Raw genomic sequence first — 15,673 nt, 5'->3', positions numbered from 1 at the left:
TTTATTAATAAAATGATTTATTTGTTATGAAATTAGAAATTTTAAAGGGCATAATATAATTTTTAAAACTACAAGAATTTGTAATTTAAGTAAACTTCAGGGGTTTTGTTTGTAATTTATCCAAAAATATAGGATAAACTACCAATATGTTTTAATAATTTGATTTAATTCTCATCAAGTCCTATTTAAGTCATATTGAAAATAAGTCTTGGTAAAATTATCGTTAAAAATATTTTTTTTTGATAATTTTTTAGGTACGTCACTAAAAATTGACAATTAGTGACTTTATTTGTAATGATTTTTGTGAATTGTTACTAAAACTTACAATTAGTGACTTTTTTTATAATAAATTTTTTTCATAAAATCTATTAGATAATAAGTTTACTTATTAGGACCTACACATAAGTATTTCAAAAATATATCACTTTTGTCCCTTTGCAGACCCCCTCTAGATTGCCTTCAAAACTGGTATATTTATATTATTTTCATAGTTGAGATAAAGCTGACATTCATAAATAGTTAAAGAAATATTAGTGTAATTAACTCAAAATAATTAGGTAGCGTTGGAGAATTCCATGGCATTGTTTGCATGGTTTACTCGACAATTGAGAAATTGCAACATAAACTGAGTTACTCCTTATCTCTTAATTACCTAAGGTAGACTAATACTAATGTGGTTTTATGGCTCTTGTACTTTTAAATTTCATCAATAAATTTTTTTTTTCTAAAAAAAAGGTGGATCAATATTGTCCCATGCTAATGTTTTGTTTAAGGGGAAAATATTTTTTTTTAGCACTTATTGACGTTTGGTATGCCTGAACACAAAAGTTAATGATTTTTTTTTTATTTTTTTGTTTTATTTTAGAAAAAATTATTTATAAGTCATATTAGGAAGACTTATACTACATATGGTCCTACTAAAAAACTTATGTTTCCATAAGTCCTGTAGGAAGTTTGTTGACACATTTACCTTCCACTACAAAAAAACTTGTTTTTTGCGACGGTACACGGCCGTCGCAAATGCCCAGAAGCCCGTCGCTAATGTCTTTTGCGACGGTAATTTGGCTTTTTGCGACGGTAAGGGGGGGTCGCGACAGACGGGGTTGCAAAAGACCTTTGGCGACGGTATGTACCGTCGCCATTAGTTTCTGCGACGGTATGCCAAGTTTTTTGCGACGCCATTTTTCCCGTCGCAAATAATGGTGGAAAAATCACTTTTCGCGACGGCACGTAATTACCGTCGCTAAAAGTGATTTTTTGAGACGGGAAAATTACCGTCGTTAAAGGCTCTGGCATCATATAAGTATTGGCGACGGCATGGTTTACCGTCGCTAAAGGTGTCCTGTACATTCAATAAGGCAGCTTTTGCGACTGTGTTGGTACCGTCGCAAAAGCCTATTACTGGTTTTTGCGACGGGTTCTTCTCCCGTCTCAAAAAATAAAAAAAAAATAAAAAACCCTGTTGATAAATTAATAAAAAAATTAAAATAACCTGTATTAGATAAAAAATTGAAAAATTACAGAATAATATAAATACGTACATAAACAAAAATTGACAAATAATGAAAATTAATAATATTGTTCAATTCATAGCAATACAGAAATAAAAATTCAGAACAATAACGTCGCATAATACATACATAATGTTGCTCCCAAATTTAAATAACATAAATCAAAATCAAAATCAAAATCAAAAGTTTTCGTCTTCATTCGTTCGTGGGTTACAAAAACAAAAATTAGTCATAATCTTGATACGCCCGCATTCCAGAAAAAAGCCAACTGCTACTCAGGAAATATCTGAAAAAAACAAGATAAAAATAATTAAAAACCATATAATGTGTTAATATTTTAATTATAGAAAAATATAAAAAAAAATTGATTACAATATAATTAGAAAGATAGTTTAGTAAATAATTTTGACAAACCGAAATCCGGCTCTAACTCCCAAACCGGGAACCCGATTCGAGCCCCGTCTTCTCCCACAAGTCTCTCGTGCCTAGGCGGTCGTGTGTGCCAAGTTTCGTGCTAAACCGACGCCATTTGGTGATTTTGGGGCGTTAACGCCTCGAATTCAAGTTTCTTAAGGAAGTTGTTTACCTAAAGTGAAATCCGGCTCTAACTCCCAAACCGGGAAGCCGATTCGAGCCCCGTCTTCTCCCACAAGTCTCTCGTGCCTAGGCGGTCGTGTGTGCCAAGTTTCGTGCTAAACCGACGCCGTTTGGTGATTTTGGGGCGTTAACGCCTCGAATTCAAGTTTCTTAAGGAAGTTGTTTGCCTAAAGTGAAATCCGACTCTAACTCCCAAGCCGGGAACCCGATTCGAGCCCCGTCTTCTCCCACAAGTCTCTCGTGCCTAGGCGGTCGTGTGTGCCAAGTTTCGTGCTAAACCGACGCCGTTTGGTGATTTTGGGGCGTTAACGCCTCGAATTCAAGTTTCTTAAGGAAGTTGTTTGCCTAAAGTGAAATCCGGCTCTAACTCCCAAGCCGGGAACCCGATTCGAGCCCCGTCTTCTCCCACAAGTCTCTCGTGCCTAGGCGGTCGTGTGTGCCAAGTTTCGTGCTAAACCGACGCCGTTTGGTGATTTTGGGGCGTTAACGCCTCGAATTCAAGTTTCTTAAGGAAGTTGTTTACCTAAAGTGAAATCCGGCTCTAACTCCCAAACCGGGAAGCCGATTCGAGCCCCGTCTTCTCCCACAAGTCTCTCGTGCCTAGGCGGTCGTGTGTGCTAAGTTTCGTGCTAAACCGACGCCGTTTGGTGATTTTGGGGCGTTAACGCCTCGAATTCAAGTTTCTTAAGGAAGTTGTTTGCCTAAAGTGAAATCCGACTCTAACTCCCAAGCCGGGAACCCGATTCGAGCCCCGTCTTCTCCCACAAGTCTCTCGTGCCTAGGCGGTTGTGTGTGCCAAGTTTCGTGCTAAACCGACGCCGTTTGGTGATTTTGGGGCGTTAACGCCTCGAATTCAAGTTTCTTAAGGAAGTTGTTTGCCTAAAGTGAAATCCGGCTCTAACTCCCAAGCCGGGAACCCGATTCGAGCCCCGTCTTCTCCCACAAATCTCTCGTGCCTAGGCGGTCGTGTGTGCCAAGTTTCGTGCTAAACCGACGCCGTTTGGTGATTTTGGGGCGTTAACGCCTCGAATTCAAGTTTCTTAAGGAAGTTGTTTACCTAAAGTGAAATCCGGCTCTAACTCCCAAACCGGGAAGCCGATTCGAGCCCCGTCTTCTCCCACAAGTCTCTCGTGCCTAGGCGGTCGTGTGTGCCAAGTTTCGTGCTAAACCGACGCCGTTTGGTGATTTTGGGGCGTTAACGCCTCGAATTCAAGTTTCTTAAGGAAGTTGTTTGCCTAAAGTGAAATCCGACTCTAACTCCCAAGCCGGGAACCCGATTCGAGCCCCGTCTTCTCCCACAAGTCTCTCGTGCCTAGGCGGTCGTGTGTGCCAAGTTTCGTGCTAAACCGACGCCGTTTGGTGATTTTGGGGCGTTAACGCCTCGAATTCAAGTTTCTTAAGGAAGTTGTTTGCCTAAAGTGAAATCCGACTCTAACTCCCAAGCCGGGAACCCGATTCGAGCCCCGTCTTCTCCCACAAGTCTCTCGTGCCTAGGCGGTCGTGTGTGCCAAGTTTCGTGCTAAACCGACGCCGTTTGGTGATTTTGGAGCGTTAACGCCTCGAATTCAAGTTTCTTAAGGAAGTTGTTTGCCTAAAGTGAAATCCGGCTCTAACTCCCAAGCCGGGAACCCGATTCGAGCCCCGTCTTCTCCCACAAGTCTCTCGTGCCTAGGCGGTCGTGTGTGCCAAGTTTCGTGCTAAACCGACGCCGTTTGGTGATTTTGGGGCGTTAACGCCTCGAATTCAAGTTTCTTAAGGAAGTTGTTTGCCTAATGTGAAATCCGGCTCTAACTCCCAAGCCGGGAACCCGATTCGAGCCCCGTCTTCTCCCACAAGTCTCTCGTGCCTAGGCGGTCGTGTGTGCCAAGTTTCGTGCTAAACCGACGCCGTTTGGTGATTTTGGGGCGTTAACGCCTCGAATTCAAGTTTCTTAAGGAAGTTGTTTACCTAAAGTGAAATCCGGCTCTAACTCCCAAACCGGGAACCCGATTCGAGCCCCGTCTTCTCCCACAAGTCTCTCGTGCCTAGGCGGTCGTGTGTGCCAAGTTTTGTCCTAAACCGACGCCGTTTGCTGATTTTGGGGCGTTAACGCCTCGAATTCAAGTTTCTGAAACACAAAGATGTATTTTAGCTTAGAATGCAAAGATAAATTGTATACCTGATCTTCTGGTGGTGGTGTATATGGATTCTCGTCTTCTGCAGATTCCCTAAATGCCCGGTGGCCACTCGATGCATCAGGAACCTATGTTAGTCAGTGCATAATGTGTTAATCATATTCGAATTTCATACATAATCTTGAGTGAAAATTGAACTATCAAACAATTGTGATGTTTATATGGAACCTGTCTGTTGGGATCCACACTCGCCCCCTGTGACACAAGGGCCATCATCTCAGCTCTCATCTGCTGCAAATGTGTAGAGAACTCTGCTCGCAGCTCCTCCCTCAACTCATCCCTTAGCTCAGCACGAACCTGCTGCGTGATCTGATCAATAGTCGATGGATGGGGTGTTGACTGTGATGGCCCAGCACCATCCTTATACACCACTCTGCGAGGCACGATTCTCCCGTATGTGCGACAATATCCATGTCTGTCATGACCTATCAACTCATGGAAAATGGCATTCCTAGCCTCCAAAGTCCGACCATCCTCAGGTAGCATAGAGAGTTGACGCTTAAACTCATCCTGTATTGAATAAGACACACAAGTATACGCGAAATTAAGATGGTTGACACACAAAAAATAAACTTTAAATACAATCAAAGGTGTTTGGAAACTACCAAGGTCTGGATAACCTCTGGGTCATCTACTCTACGTGTCATAAGCCAAACATTCATCTTATCAGTAGACTCCCCCTTACTGGTCATCTAAATTTTTTTTTAGAAATATGAAAATTAGAATCCAAATAATTTGCAAATATACAATGTTTATTTATATAGAAAAATAAAACAATAAAATGTAAACCTCATGCCGTATCTGAGAGAAAGTAGTACGCCCTGTGGTATGAGCTATGCCGTGAGCTCGCCGATTTTTAGCGTTCCTACTTGCAATTTTCTATAACAAGTTCAACAAATGTAAGTATGTAAATATGATTTGTATGTTTACATATCATAAATATAACGTAATTGTATACCTCAGCATCGGAAGTACGCCAATACTCTACAAGTTGTTCCCACTGGCTTGGCACAACGTTCATAGGAACATCATCCTTCAGATTAGGATCAGAGCTTCTAGGCTTGAAATACTTAGCCTTAAGCTTGTTCTTGTGATCCTTCCATATGCTGTTGCAGTTTTTCATGCAGATTGGCTTGTACTCCTCTGGACATATATTCAAATTGTCCTATAAAACACAAAGTTTAAGGCTAAGTATAACACAAATTTGGAATTCGAATTTGTGGACAAAAATATACTTTTACCTTCACATCCTTCCAGATAGCATCAACAATATCATCAGGCACACTGTTCCAGTCAACAAAAGTAAGAGGAACAATGTTACCATTCCGAACAATAATGCCAAGTTGAGTAGTTAACTTGGCCACGTTATCTCCTATTGGGCAGTAATTTCCATCAAATTGTATGTGCAGCTTTTTACCAGTACCCCACTCTTTAATGCCCTTGGCACATCCTCTACCACGCCTAGTCGAGGTCGATGAAGAACTAACATGACCTGCGATATACAATAATAATAAACAATATGCAATGGTAACAACCAAATGCAAATTTAAATAATGTGAATACAAATCATATCAAATAAACCTGATGTGGGCTGTGAAGAAGTCGAAGGGTCTGCAAAATACAATGAGAATAAACAAGTTATATATAATGAGCATAAATAAATGTATGTGTAAATAATTTTCATGCAACTCAAAGCAAATTTAAATACCTGCGGATGGCTCATAAGCTGATGATGATAGCTGCTGTGGTGCCATTGATGGTGGACGCACCGATGGTAGGCGTGGAGGCCGAGTACATGGTAGCTGCTGTGGTGCCACTGATGGTGGTCGATACGGTGGTAATGGCCCCTCAGATGCTGGTGGCACTAATGGCCCCTCCGATGCTGGCCGATGTGATGCCTCCTCTAATGGTGGTGCTACTGATGTCCTGTTATGTAGCACATCAGACATCATGCGCCGGGGATGATCAGGCTTCCTCTTCCTTCCCATAATAATCTTCAAGCAATATAACATTAATTGACATTAGAAACATAGACAATGGTTTGTCATCAACTATAATATGACATGATTTGAACTAATACAATTACAAAGACAAAGTAAATTAAGAAATTGATGATTAACTACAACCTTGGCCTTAATTGAATTACTAATGTTGATTACATATCAGCCTATTTGAACATCAACTGTTTCCCCTTCTGCGGCTTCCCTCACCCAACCAACTTCTTCATCACGAAGCATTATATTTTCTTCCAATTGTTGGCTCATGTATGGCTCGATTTGTGGATCAGTTGAACTCATATCAAATAAACCTCTTTGAGACATCTTCACCACGACTTGCCAGTCTGGTTGTAACGGGTCTGCAACATACCAAACTTGCTCTGCTTGGGACGCCAAGATGAAAGGTTCATTGGTAATTCGATCATCTCGGTACAACAAATGATTGAAGTTCACCAACGTGAAATTGAAGACATCTTCTTTCTTTCCGTGAATGTTGTCAATCCAATCACACTTAAACAACACATGTTTCTTCTCATTGGAATATCGAATCTCAACAATATCTGTCAATTGTCCATAATAGTACACAGACCCCAGACGAGGATTCTTGTCTTTTCGACTAGCATAACTTATGGTATCTGCCTTCAAAGCTACACCACAATTTTGTGTGGCTCGACGATCATCCATGGCCTTTACTCGATACCGAAACCCATTCAGTATATACCCGTTGAACCTCCTTGCCAGGTTATGAGGACCATTTGCCAATAGAATAAGCTCTTCAGAAAGTATGACATCAGTAGTCCTTCGCAAAGTTTGGACCTATTTAACACGAAATGTAAAATTTAAAATGTAGATCGACTTAAGTAACTAGAATCTATAGAGTTAAATACATACATGTTCCTTGAACCAAATGTGAAAAGTTTCAAAATGTTCACGCCGAAGTTGATGATCGTCGACACGAGGCATTTTGAGCTTAAGTACTTCAAGGTGTTTGCTGTGTAGATTGAAATTTTAGCCATACAAAAATTTTAGTTGAAAATTCAATAAACATAATAAAATATTGAGTGAGTGACTTAACCTACTTTATGAATGGTTGAACCGCGCTTGTATTGCATAAGATGTACCGATGAGCTTGTACCCAAGAAGTATTATCAAGATAAAAGCTTGTGTTTTCACCAGTAGCATGACCCAAATTATCAGCACCACTATAGTTCCTCACGGGTCGACTAGATTTGGTTTCCACATCACTGAGATATTGTGCACAAAAATTCATGCATTCTTCCATAAGATATCCTTTAGCAATTGATCCTTCAGGACGAGCTCTATTACGCACGTATTGCTTCAAAGTAAGAAGATACCTCTCAATTGGATACATCCATCGAAACTGAATCGCTCCACCCAATAACGCTTCATCAGCTAGATGTATAGGCAAGTGCTCCATTATATCAAAAAAACTCGGAGGAAATATTTTCTCTAGATGACAAAGTGTTACAGCGATACGATCTTTAATGTATTGCAAATCCGTCGCACGATTCACTTTCGAACACAATTGTCTAAAGAAATTGCTCAATTCAATCAAGGGTTCAATTACATTCTTCGGTAACGATCTGCGAATAGCCAATGGAATAAGTTGTTGCATCAGAATATGACTATCGTGGCTCTTAAGACCCCCAATGCTTCTATCATGTAAGCGCACACGACGTGATATATTGGATGAATACCCGTCGGGAACTCTTACTTCCTTCAACACTTTCAAGAACAAATCTTTCTCATCCTTGGTCATCGTGAATTGTGCTGGTGGTAAATAGGCTTTATTCGACCCTCTTAACTGCAAATGTAGGGGTTTTCTAATATTCATATCTTGTAAATCACGCCGAGCATTAACACCATCCTTCGATTTTCCTGCAACCCCTAATATTGTCCACAACACATTGTCACAAACATTCTTCTCTATATGCATCACATCGAGGTTGTGTCTTATTAGATTGTGCTCCCAATATGGCAATTCATAAAAGATACTCTTTTTCTTCCAACTATGGGTGCGATGTCCAGCTTTCTCCTTCTCTACCTGTCTCCTATGCCTCTCCTTAAGGTCATCCCTATTGTATTGGGTTAAAATACCCTCAGATTCTAATTGTAGCAACATCTCAGTTCCAGACAACAATTTTGGTTTGAGTCTGACTTCCCGACTACCATCAAATGATACTTTATCCTTCCGGAATTTATGGCCAGTAGGTAAAAATCTGCGATGACCCAAGTATGATTGTTTCCTACTATGCTTCAACCAACACGATGTAGTTTCCTTATTGCAACAAGGACATGCATATTCTCCTTTAGTGCTCCATCCTGACAAGTTTGCGTATGCAGGAAAATCACTAATTGTCCACAGTAAAGCTGCATGCATTTGAAACATTTGATTTGTTGATGCATCAAATGTTGACACACCCTCATTCCATAGTTCTTTCAACTCCTCAATCAACGGTTGCATATAAACATCAATCTTGTCACCAGGTCCTTTCGGGCCGTCAATAAGCACAGATAAAATTAGAAATGGTTGCTTCATGCACATCCATGGCGGCAAGTTGTATGGAATGAGCACAACAGGCCAAGTGCTATGAACTATGTTCATCGTCCTGAATGGGTTAAAACCATCAGATGCTAAGCCAAGCCTTACACTTCGGCAATCATTACTAAAGTCAATATTCCGACGGTCAAAATCTTTCCATGCAAGGGAGTCAGCAGGATGCCTGAAGACACCATCATCAGTTCGTTCCTCTGCATGCCATCTCATTAACTTGGCCGTCTTGGATGACATAAACAACCTCTGCAACCTTGACTTTAAAGGAAAATACCTCATCTGTTTTGCAGCTACTTGTTTGCCACCTGTGTTAGGACCATTTGAACCACCATCACCATTTGATTTCCATCTAGAACTGTTGCATATGACACATTTATCAAGATTGGCGTCCTCGTTTCGAAACAACATGCAACTGTTGGGACATGCATCCCACGTCTCATACGTGAAGCCCAAATCTGTTGTGACCTTTTGAGCTTTATAATATGAGTCCGGGAGTTTCACACCCAACGGAAACGCCTCATTCAATAACTCAAGCAACATGTCAACAGACTTGTCCGTCCACTGATTAAGCACCTTCAAATGTAGAAGTCGAACAATGAATGACAAAGATGTGAACTTCTGACAACCCGGATACAATTCACTTTGTGCATCTTGAAGAAGTTTGAAATACTTTGCAGTCTCTGCATTTGGACCGAGCTGGGGTTCAGATGCACGGGGATCAGGCCCCTGTGGTTCATCACCCTCAACACTTGTACCGACATGTGGATTTCCCATAGCCCCTTGTATCATTCCAATCATATCATCTCCAATGTCTAAATTAGCTAATGTTTCATTCTCTCGATTACTATGCAGAGATATGTAAGATTCCCCATGATTAATCCAATGTTTGTATTTTTTTAAAAAACCATTCAAAATCAGATGCTCACGTACACCATCTCGTACAAAATAGTATCGATTCTCACACTTCCTACACGGACAACTGATCATCGAACCTTCAACCCTATTGGTGTAGGCAAACACAAGGAATTCATCAATCCCATTAATGTATTCACTCGACATCCTATTTGGCAAATCAATCCAACTCTTATCCATCATCTGTACACATCCACAAGAATATCTCACCAAAGTAACTCTAAATATAATACCTACACATAAATATTCACTCGACATCCTATTTGGCAAATTAACAAAATGTCTAAAATTCCTATTTAAGAGCATATGATTTGGAAAAAATAAAAAAATAAAAAACTTGAAGGATTGAATGGTAAAATTGATAATTTATGGATGAAATAGAAAAAAAAAAATTGATAATTTAAACTTAAAGGATTAGAGCATATGATTAGAGCATATGATTTTGACAAACTATTTCTAATTAGAGCATATGATTTTGACAAACTATTTCTAATTAGACAAACTATATATATATGCATATAATTTTTACTGATTTTGACAAACTATTTCTAATTAGAGCATATGATTTGGAAAAAATAAAAAAATAAAAAACTTGAAGGATTTAATGGTAAAATTGATAATTTATGGATGAAATAGAAAAAAAAAATGATAATTTAAACTTAAAGGATTAGAGCATATGATTAGAGCATATGATTTTGACAAACTATTTCTAATTAGAGCATATGATTTTGACAAACTATTTCTAATTAGACAAACTATATATATATGCATATAATTTTTACTGATTTTGACAAACTATTTCTAATTAGAGCATATGATTTGGAAAAAATAAAAAAATAAAAAACTTGAAGGATTGAATGGTAAAATTGATAATTTATGGATGAAATAGAAAAAAAAAAATGATAATTTAAACTTAAAGGATTAGAGCATATGATTAGAGCATATGATTTTGACAAACTATTTCTAATTAGAGCATATGATTTTGACAAACTATTTCTAATTAGACAAACTATATATATATGCATATAATTTTTACTGATTTTGACAAACTATTTCTAATTAGAGCATATGATTTGGAAAAAATAAAAAAATAAAAAACTTGAACGATTGTCAGATTTATATATTTAGACAGATTTATATATATATATATATATAGACAGATTTATATATATATATAGACAGATTTATATATATATATATATAACAGATTTATATATATATAAAAATAACAGATTTATAACAGATTTATATATATATAACAGATTTATATATATATAAAAATAACAGATATATATATATATAAAAACTTGAAAAAAAATAAAAATAAAAAACAGATTTATATATATATATAGACAGATTTATATATATATATATATATAACAGATTTATATATATAGATTTCAGATAAACAGATTTATATATATATATAGACAGATTTCAGATTTATATATATATATATATATAGATTTATATACATTTCAGATTTATATATATATATATATATAGATTTATATACATTTCAGATATATATATATATATATAGATTTATATACATTTCAGATTTATATATATATATAGATTTATATACATTTCAGATATATATATATAGATTTATATAGATTTATATACATTGCATATATATATATATAGACAGATTCATATATATATATACACAGACCGAGAGAGAGAGAGAGAGAGAGAGAGAGAGAGAGAGAGCATACGCAGAGGGAGAGAGGGTCGTCGCCGGAGCACCACTCTTGTCGCCGGAGCCGTCGCCGCCGCACCACCGCTGTCTTCCTCGTGGGCCGTTTGGGAAATTTGGGGGTGAAGTTAGGGATTTGGTGAGGAGGATCGAGCGGGAGGCAGAAGGAAAAAGGGAGGGTTTTTTTTTTGGACTTTTTGCGACGGTATGATGTACACCGTCGCAAATAGAACGAAAAACGGTGCCGTTTGCATTAATCCTTTTTTGCGACGGAAATTTGCCGTCGCAAATGATATATGCCGTCTCAAAAAAAAGGTTTTTTGCGACGGTTTTATTTACCGTCGCTAATACTTCCCCATTTCCGACGCCTCCGCTTAGTTTCATTACCGACGGGTCAGTACCGTCGCTAAAGGCTATTATTTGCGACAGTAGAAGTTACCGTCGCAAAAAACGGTTTTTTGCGACGGGGGGCGCGGCGTCGCTAAAAACCCGTCGTTTTTGCTATATTTTCCTGTAGTGTTCAATATTAGTTATTAATATCATAAATAATAGTAAAATCATATATAAGAAATTGAATGTTATTATAAATCATATCTATATAAACGTAACGTAACGTGACACGTACATAAACATGACACCTATGATCTATGGTAACATGCAATTTCCTTGCATGTTACCATAGATCATATCTACATAAACGTAACGTAACGTGACATCTATGATTTATGGCAACATTCAATTTCCTATATAAGAAATTGAATGTTACCATAGATCATATCTACATAAACGTAACGTAACGTGACACCTACATAAACGTAACGTAAATGTTAGGAAATTGAATGTTGCCATAGATCATATTTATATGAAACGTAACGTGGCATCAACATAAACTAACAACATTTTCACATTCAATTTTAAAAAATAAAAACTCATTAAGTTTGCGAAACGTAACGTGACACGTTACGTTACGTTTATGTAAGTGTCACGTTACGTTTATGTAGGTGTCACGTTACGTTACGTTTATATAGGTGTCACGTTACGTTACGTTTATATAGGATCTTGTGGAATACATTTCTATCTAAATAGGACTTGAAACTCTATAAGAAATTACATAGGACTTAGTCTACCATAAGTGTCTGAAAAAGGACTTATAAATAAGTCTCCCTTTATTTTATTTTATTTTCGTTAACAACGGAAAATAAACTTATTTAGATGAAAAATATTTTTTTACCTTTGAAAGGCGAATTTTTTTTTCAAATTAAAGTCTCACCAAACTCCACTATACTACCAATACGACCACTGTCACCTCGTCTACCATTAACTCCACCACGCCAACATGCAAACAATACTTATTTCATTATTAGTGAATAATTATTCAAAATAAAAATGATAAAATGATACACAAACTATCAATAATGTTACATATTTAAAATTTTATTCAGATTCATTTTTGTATATAAAGTCCACAATATACTAATTAAATTTCAGTCGTACCTCTTTTTATGATAATTTTTTTGAGACATCTATATAACAATGGAAGGGTGAGTTTGAATCTCTCATATGTTTTTGTCCTACGTGGCATTCATTAACGGCTGAGATGATTCTTGACTCGAGATCAGATGGTCAAAATGTGTTGTTAACCAAAATGTGTAGTTCTCAATGCTTTGGTTTCTCGCCCATGACAAGAGTACCAAACACACCTCAGACTCTCATTTCTAGCCGTCCTCCATTCTTTCTCACATCTTTGATTTCAAAATTACAACTCCCTCTCCATCTCAATATGTGATGGTTTCGATGGCTTCGATTCAAGCTTAGGGTTTCTTTTACTGTGTGTGTTTGGGAGAGCTACACAGAAATTTTCTCGGGGCAGAGAAAGTCCCAAAAAATGGCGAGAAACAGCGCACAGGGCGAGAAACAACACTGCGGCGCTTCAACCGCCTCCACCTCCCCCTTCGCCGCCATTAGAGTTAGATCCAGACTCGATCCTTTCTTGGTCGTTTGCCGATGCTTCAGCATCGTAATCTCTGCGACTGCCATTCTCTGCATCTCTGTCAACATTCTCTCAGCCATTCGTTCCTTCAAAGATGGATTTGATGTATGTAATCCCCCCTCCCACTTTGTCTCTCTCTCTCTCTCTCTCTCTCTCTATATATATATATATATATGCCTCTGGATTTGTATGTAAATTTATTGATTTGTGGATATTTGTAGATATTTGATGGCATATTTCGGTGCTATGCGGTTGTGATTGCAATGTTCGTGGTCGTTACCAAGACAGAATGGGAATTCATCATCAAGTTCTGGAAGGTTTACTTTTCAATTTTGGATTTTAATTTGTTCTATGAAATTTTAATCTGTTAGAGATTCGAGTGTATCCTTCACAAAATTTGTTAGAAATTTTAATTAATTTGAGTGTATACGAAATTTGTTAGAAATTTTAATTTTAATTTGTTAAAGATTATGTATCTGGATTCTGGATCAATTTCAGATTTCACTTTCTTCATACTATCCTTCACAAGGTGATCTTGGTTGGTTACATGAGATTATAGTGGAAATTTTACAAATTTCATAAAACCTATTCACTTGCTATCTATGTTGACTCATATAATCGATAATTTTACATGAAACATATTGTCATATCTTACACTGTAGTTATTGGTTTTGCATGCCAAGTTTTGGGTAAAACCTTAGCTTGGAAACCCTTTGGTTTATCACAAAGCTCACATTATCTTGGATTGATTTCAATCAATTATTTGCAGGTGTTGGAGTATTGGGCTGCTAGGGTTATGCTGCAGATCGATAATGGCTCACATTTTTTGTGTGTTCCTGTGATGTGGCCCCTGTTTATGAAGATTCTGCATCAACTTATGGCCCCTGTCTGTAATGGCATTTTGTAGTTTAACAGGAACACACAGGAACACACAAACTGCCATAACTTATGGCCATTATAGACATTATAGATTCTGCATCAACATAAAAGGAACACACAAACTGCCATAACAGGAATGTTACAAAATGCCATGTTGAGTTTGCTTTGAAATCCTTGACTTGGGTTCATTTCTGTTTATCATCATTTTTGGTTCACGGTTTATTCATATCATCTGTGCAAGGTAAGATTTCTATCTCTATTCCCTTTCTCTCTCTATTCCCCTTCGTTGTCTTCTCTTGCCATTTTGCCTAAAAATATCATAATAGATCAGGACCATTAAAATGTCATTGATTGAAAAAATATCATTGATTGAGGGGCAAAAAATCTGCTGATCAACATTTGGTTCTCTTGTTGTTCCATTTTGCCATTTTCAATTATGATTTAATATAACTTGGTGACTGAGGGAAAATTTAAAGTTTGGTGAATGATGTGATGGCCAAAGAAAGAACACTCCGTAAAGGTGTTTTTCTTCATGGGTTTTATAGGTATGTTTTTAGTGTTGTCCCAAACTACTTTCAGAACTACAGAATCCAGATTGACAGTAAATCAAATTCGTTGGCAATACCACACAGAGGAAGCATTTGGGATGAAAACATGGGTGTTTGGATCAGTTAGACAATTAGTTAGCCAGTGACAGGTCTGTCATGAACCCACATGGGAACACCATCTGAAGGCACCTCACATTTTTCCAACACAAAAGCAAATAGAATGGGATGGGCTGTAATAGAGGGGTAGCTCTACCTCTCAAATTTCAATTCCATAATTTTATTAATGAAAAAGTCTAGAAACACATATACTGATCATATGAAAATTATGTCCGATTTTTAGAAACACAGAAACTAATCATATAACGATTGCCTCTGATTTTTAGATTAGTTTCTATGCAAAGAGAAGTACTGTTTTATTTATATACAGAATTGACCACTAAAATACAGTTACAATTTAGAATTATGAGGGGCAAAATTTAAGTGTAGTAGTTTATAATTATTCAATGACAAGCTTTAATGTTTAATATCTGTAGTTATATTTTTTCCTCGTGTATCTTTTGTGATTAATTTTATGATTAGTTTTATTGTTGTTGAAACTATGATATGGGTAAAGGTAGAAATTTCAAATATTCATGGATTTGGGTCATTTCTGTTTTTCTCAGGAGGCATCCAGGTGAAGCTATGTGGAATAGCTCAGTATGGTAATCTCATAGGTGTTACAATTGGATACACAATAACGACATCTATTAGTATGGTGTGAGTATAATTTTAATGGACTTGCTTTTCGG

At 37.2% G+C, this 15,673-nt stretch overlaps 2 protein-coding genes across 2 annotated transcripts; both read right to left on the bottom strand.

Annotated features, from left to right (window-relative positions):
* Window positions 1-1,552: 1,552 nt before the first annotated feature.
* On the bottom strand, window positions 1,553-11,617 carry LOC145801362 (uncharacterized). Its single transcript, XM_082892564.1, has 10 exons — window positions 11,488-11,617; window positions 5,991-6,276; window positions 5,864-5,893; window positions 5,524-5,774; window positions 5,241-5,447; window positions 5,072-5,161; window positions 4,888-4,974; window positions 4,451-4,792; window positions 4,267-4,350; window positions 1,553-1,797 (listed from the first exon to the last, which is right to left on the bottom strand). Exons 2-10 carry the CDS (start codon window positions 6,268-6,270, stop codon window positions 1,783-1,785), a joined length of 1,386 nt encoding a protein of 461 aa, XP_082748690.1. The 5' UTR covers window positions 6,271-6,276; window positions 11,488-11,617; the 3' UTR covers window positions 1,553-1,782.
* On the bottom strand, window positions 7,008-9,887 carry LOC145801361 (uncharacterized). The gene is made up of 2 exons (XM_082892563.1): window positions 7,359-9,887; window positions 7,008-7,270 (listed from the first exon to the last, which is right to left on the bottom strand). The coding sequence occupies exons 1-2, from the start codon at window positions 9,839-9,841 to the stop codon at window positions 7,159-7,161; spliced, it is 2,595 nt and encodes an 864-aa protein (XP_082748689.1). The 5' UTR covers window positions 9,842-9,887; the 3' UTR covers window positions 7,008-7,158.
* Window positions 11,618-15,673: the final 4,056 nt, after the last annotated feature.

This window comes from Camellia sinensis, chromosome 10, assembly GCF_055761805.1.
Source record: "Camellia sinensis isolate YWXY chromosome 10, ASM5576180v1, whole genome shotgun sequence".
Taxonomy (NCBI): domain Eukaryota; kingdom Viridiplantae; phylum Streptophyta; class Magnoliopsida; order Ericales; family Theaceae; genus Camellia; species Camellia sinensis.
Note: the sequence above shows the minus strand (reverse complement) of the source record. Positions and strands in the feature narration are given on the sequence as shown.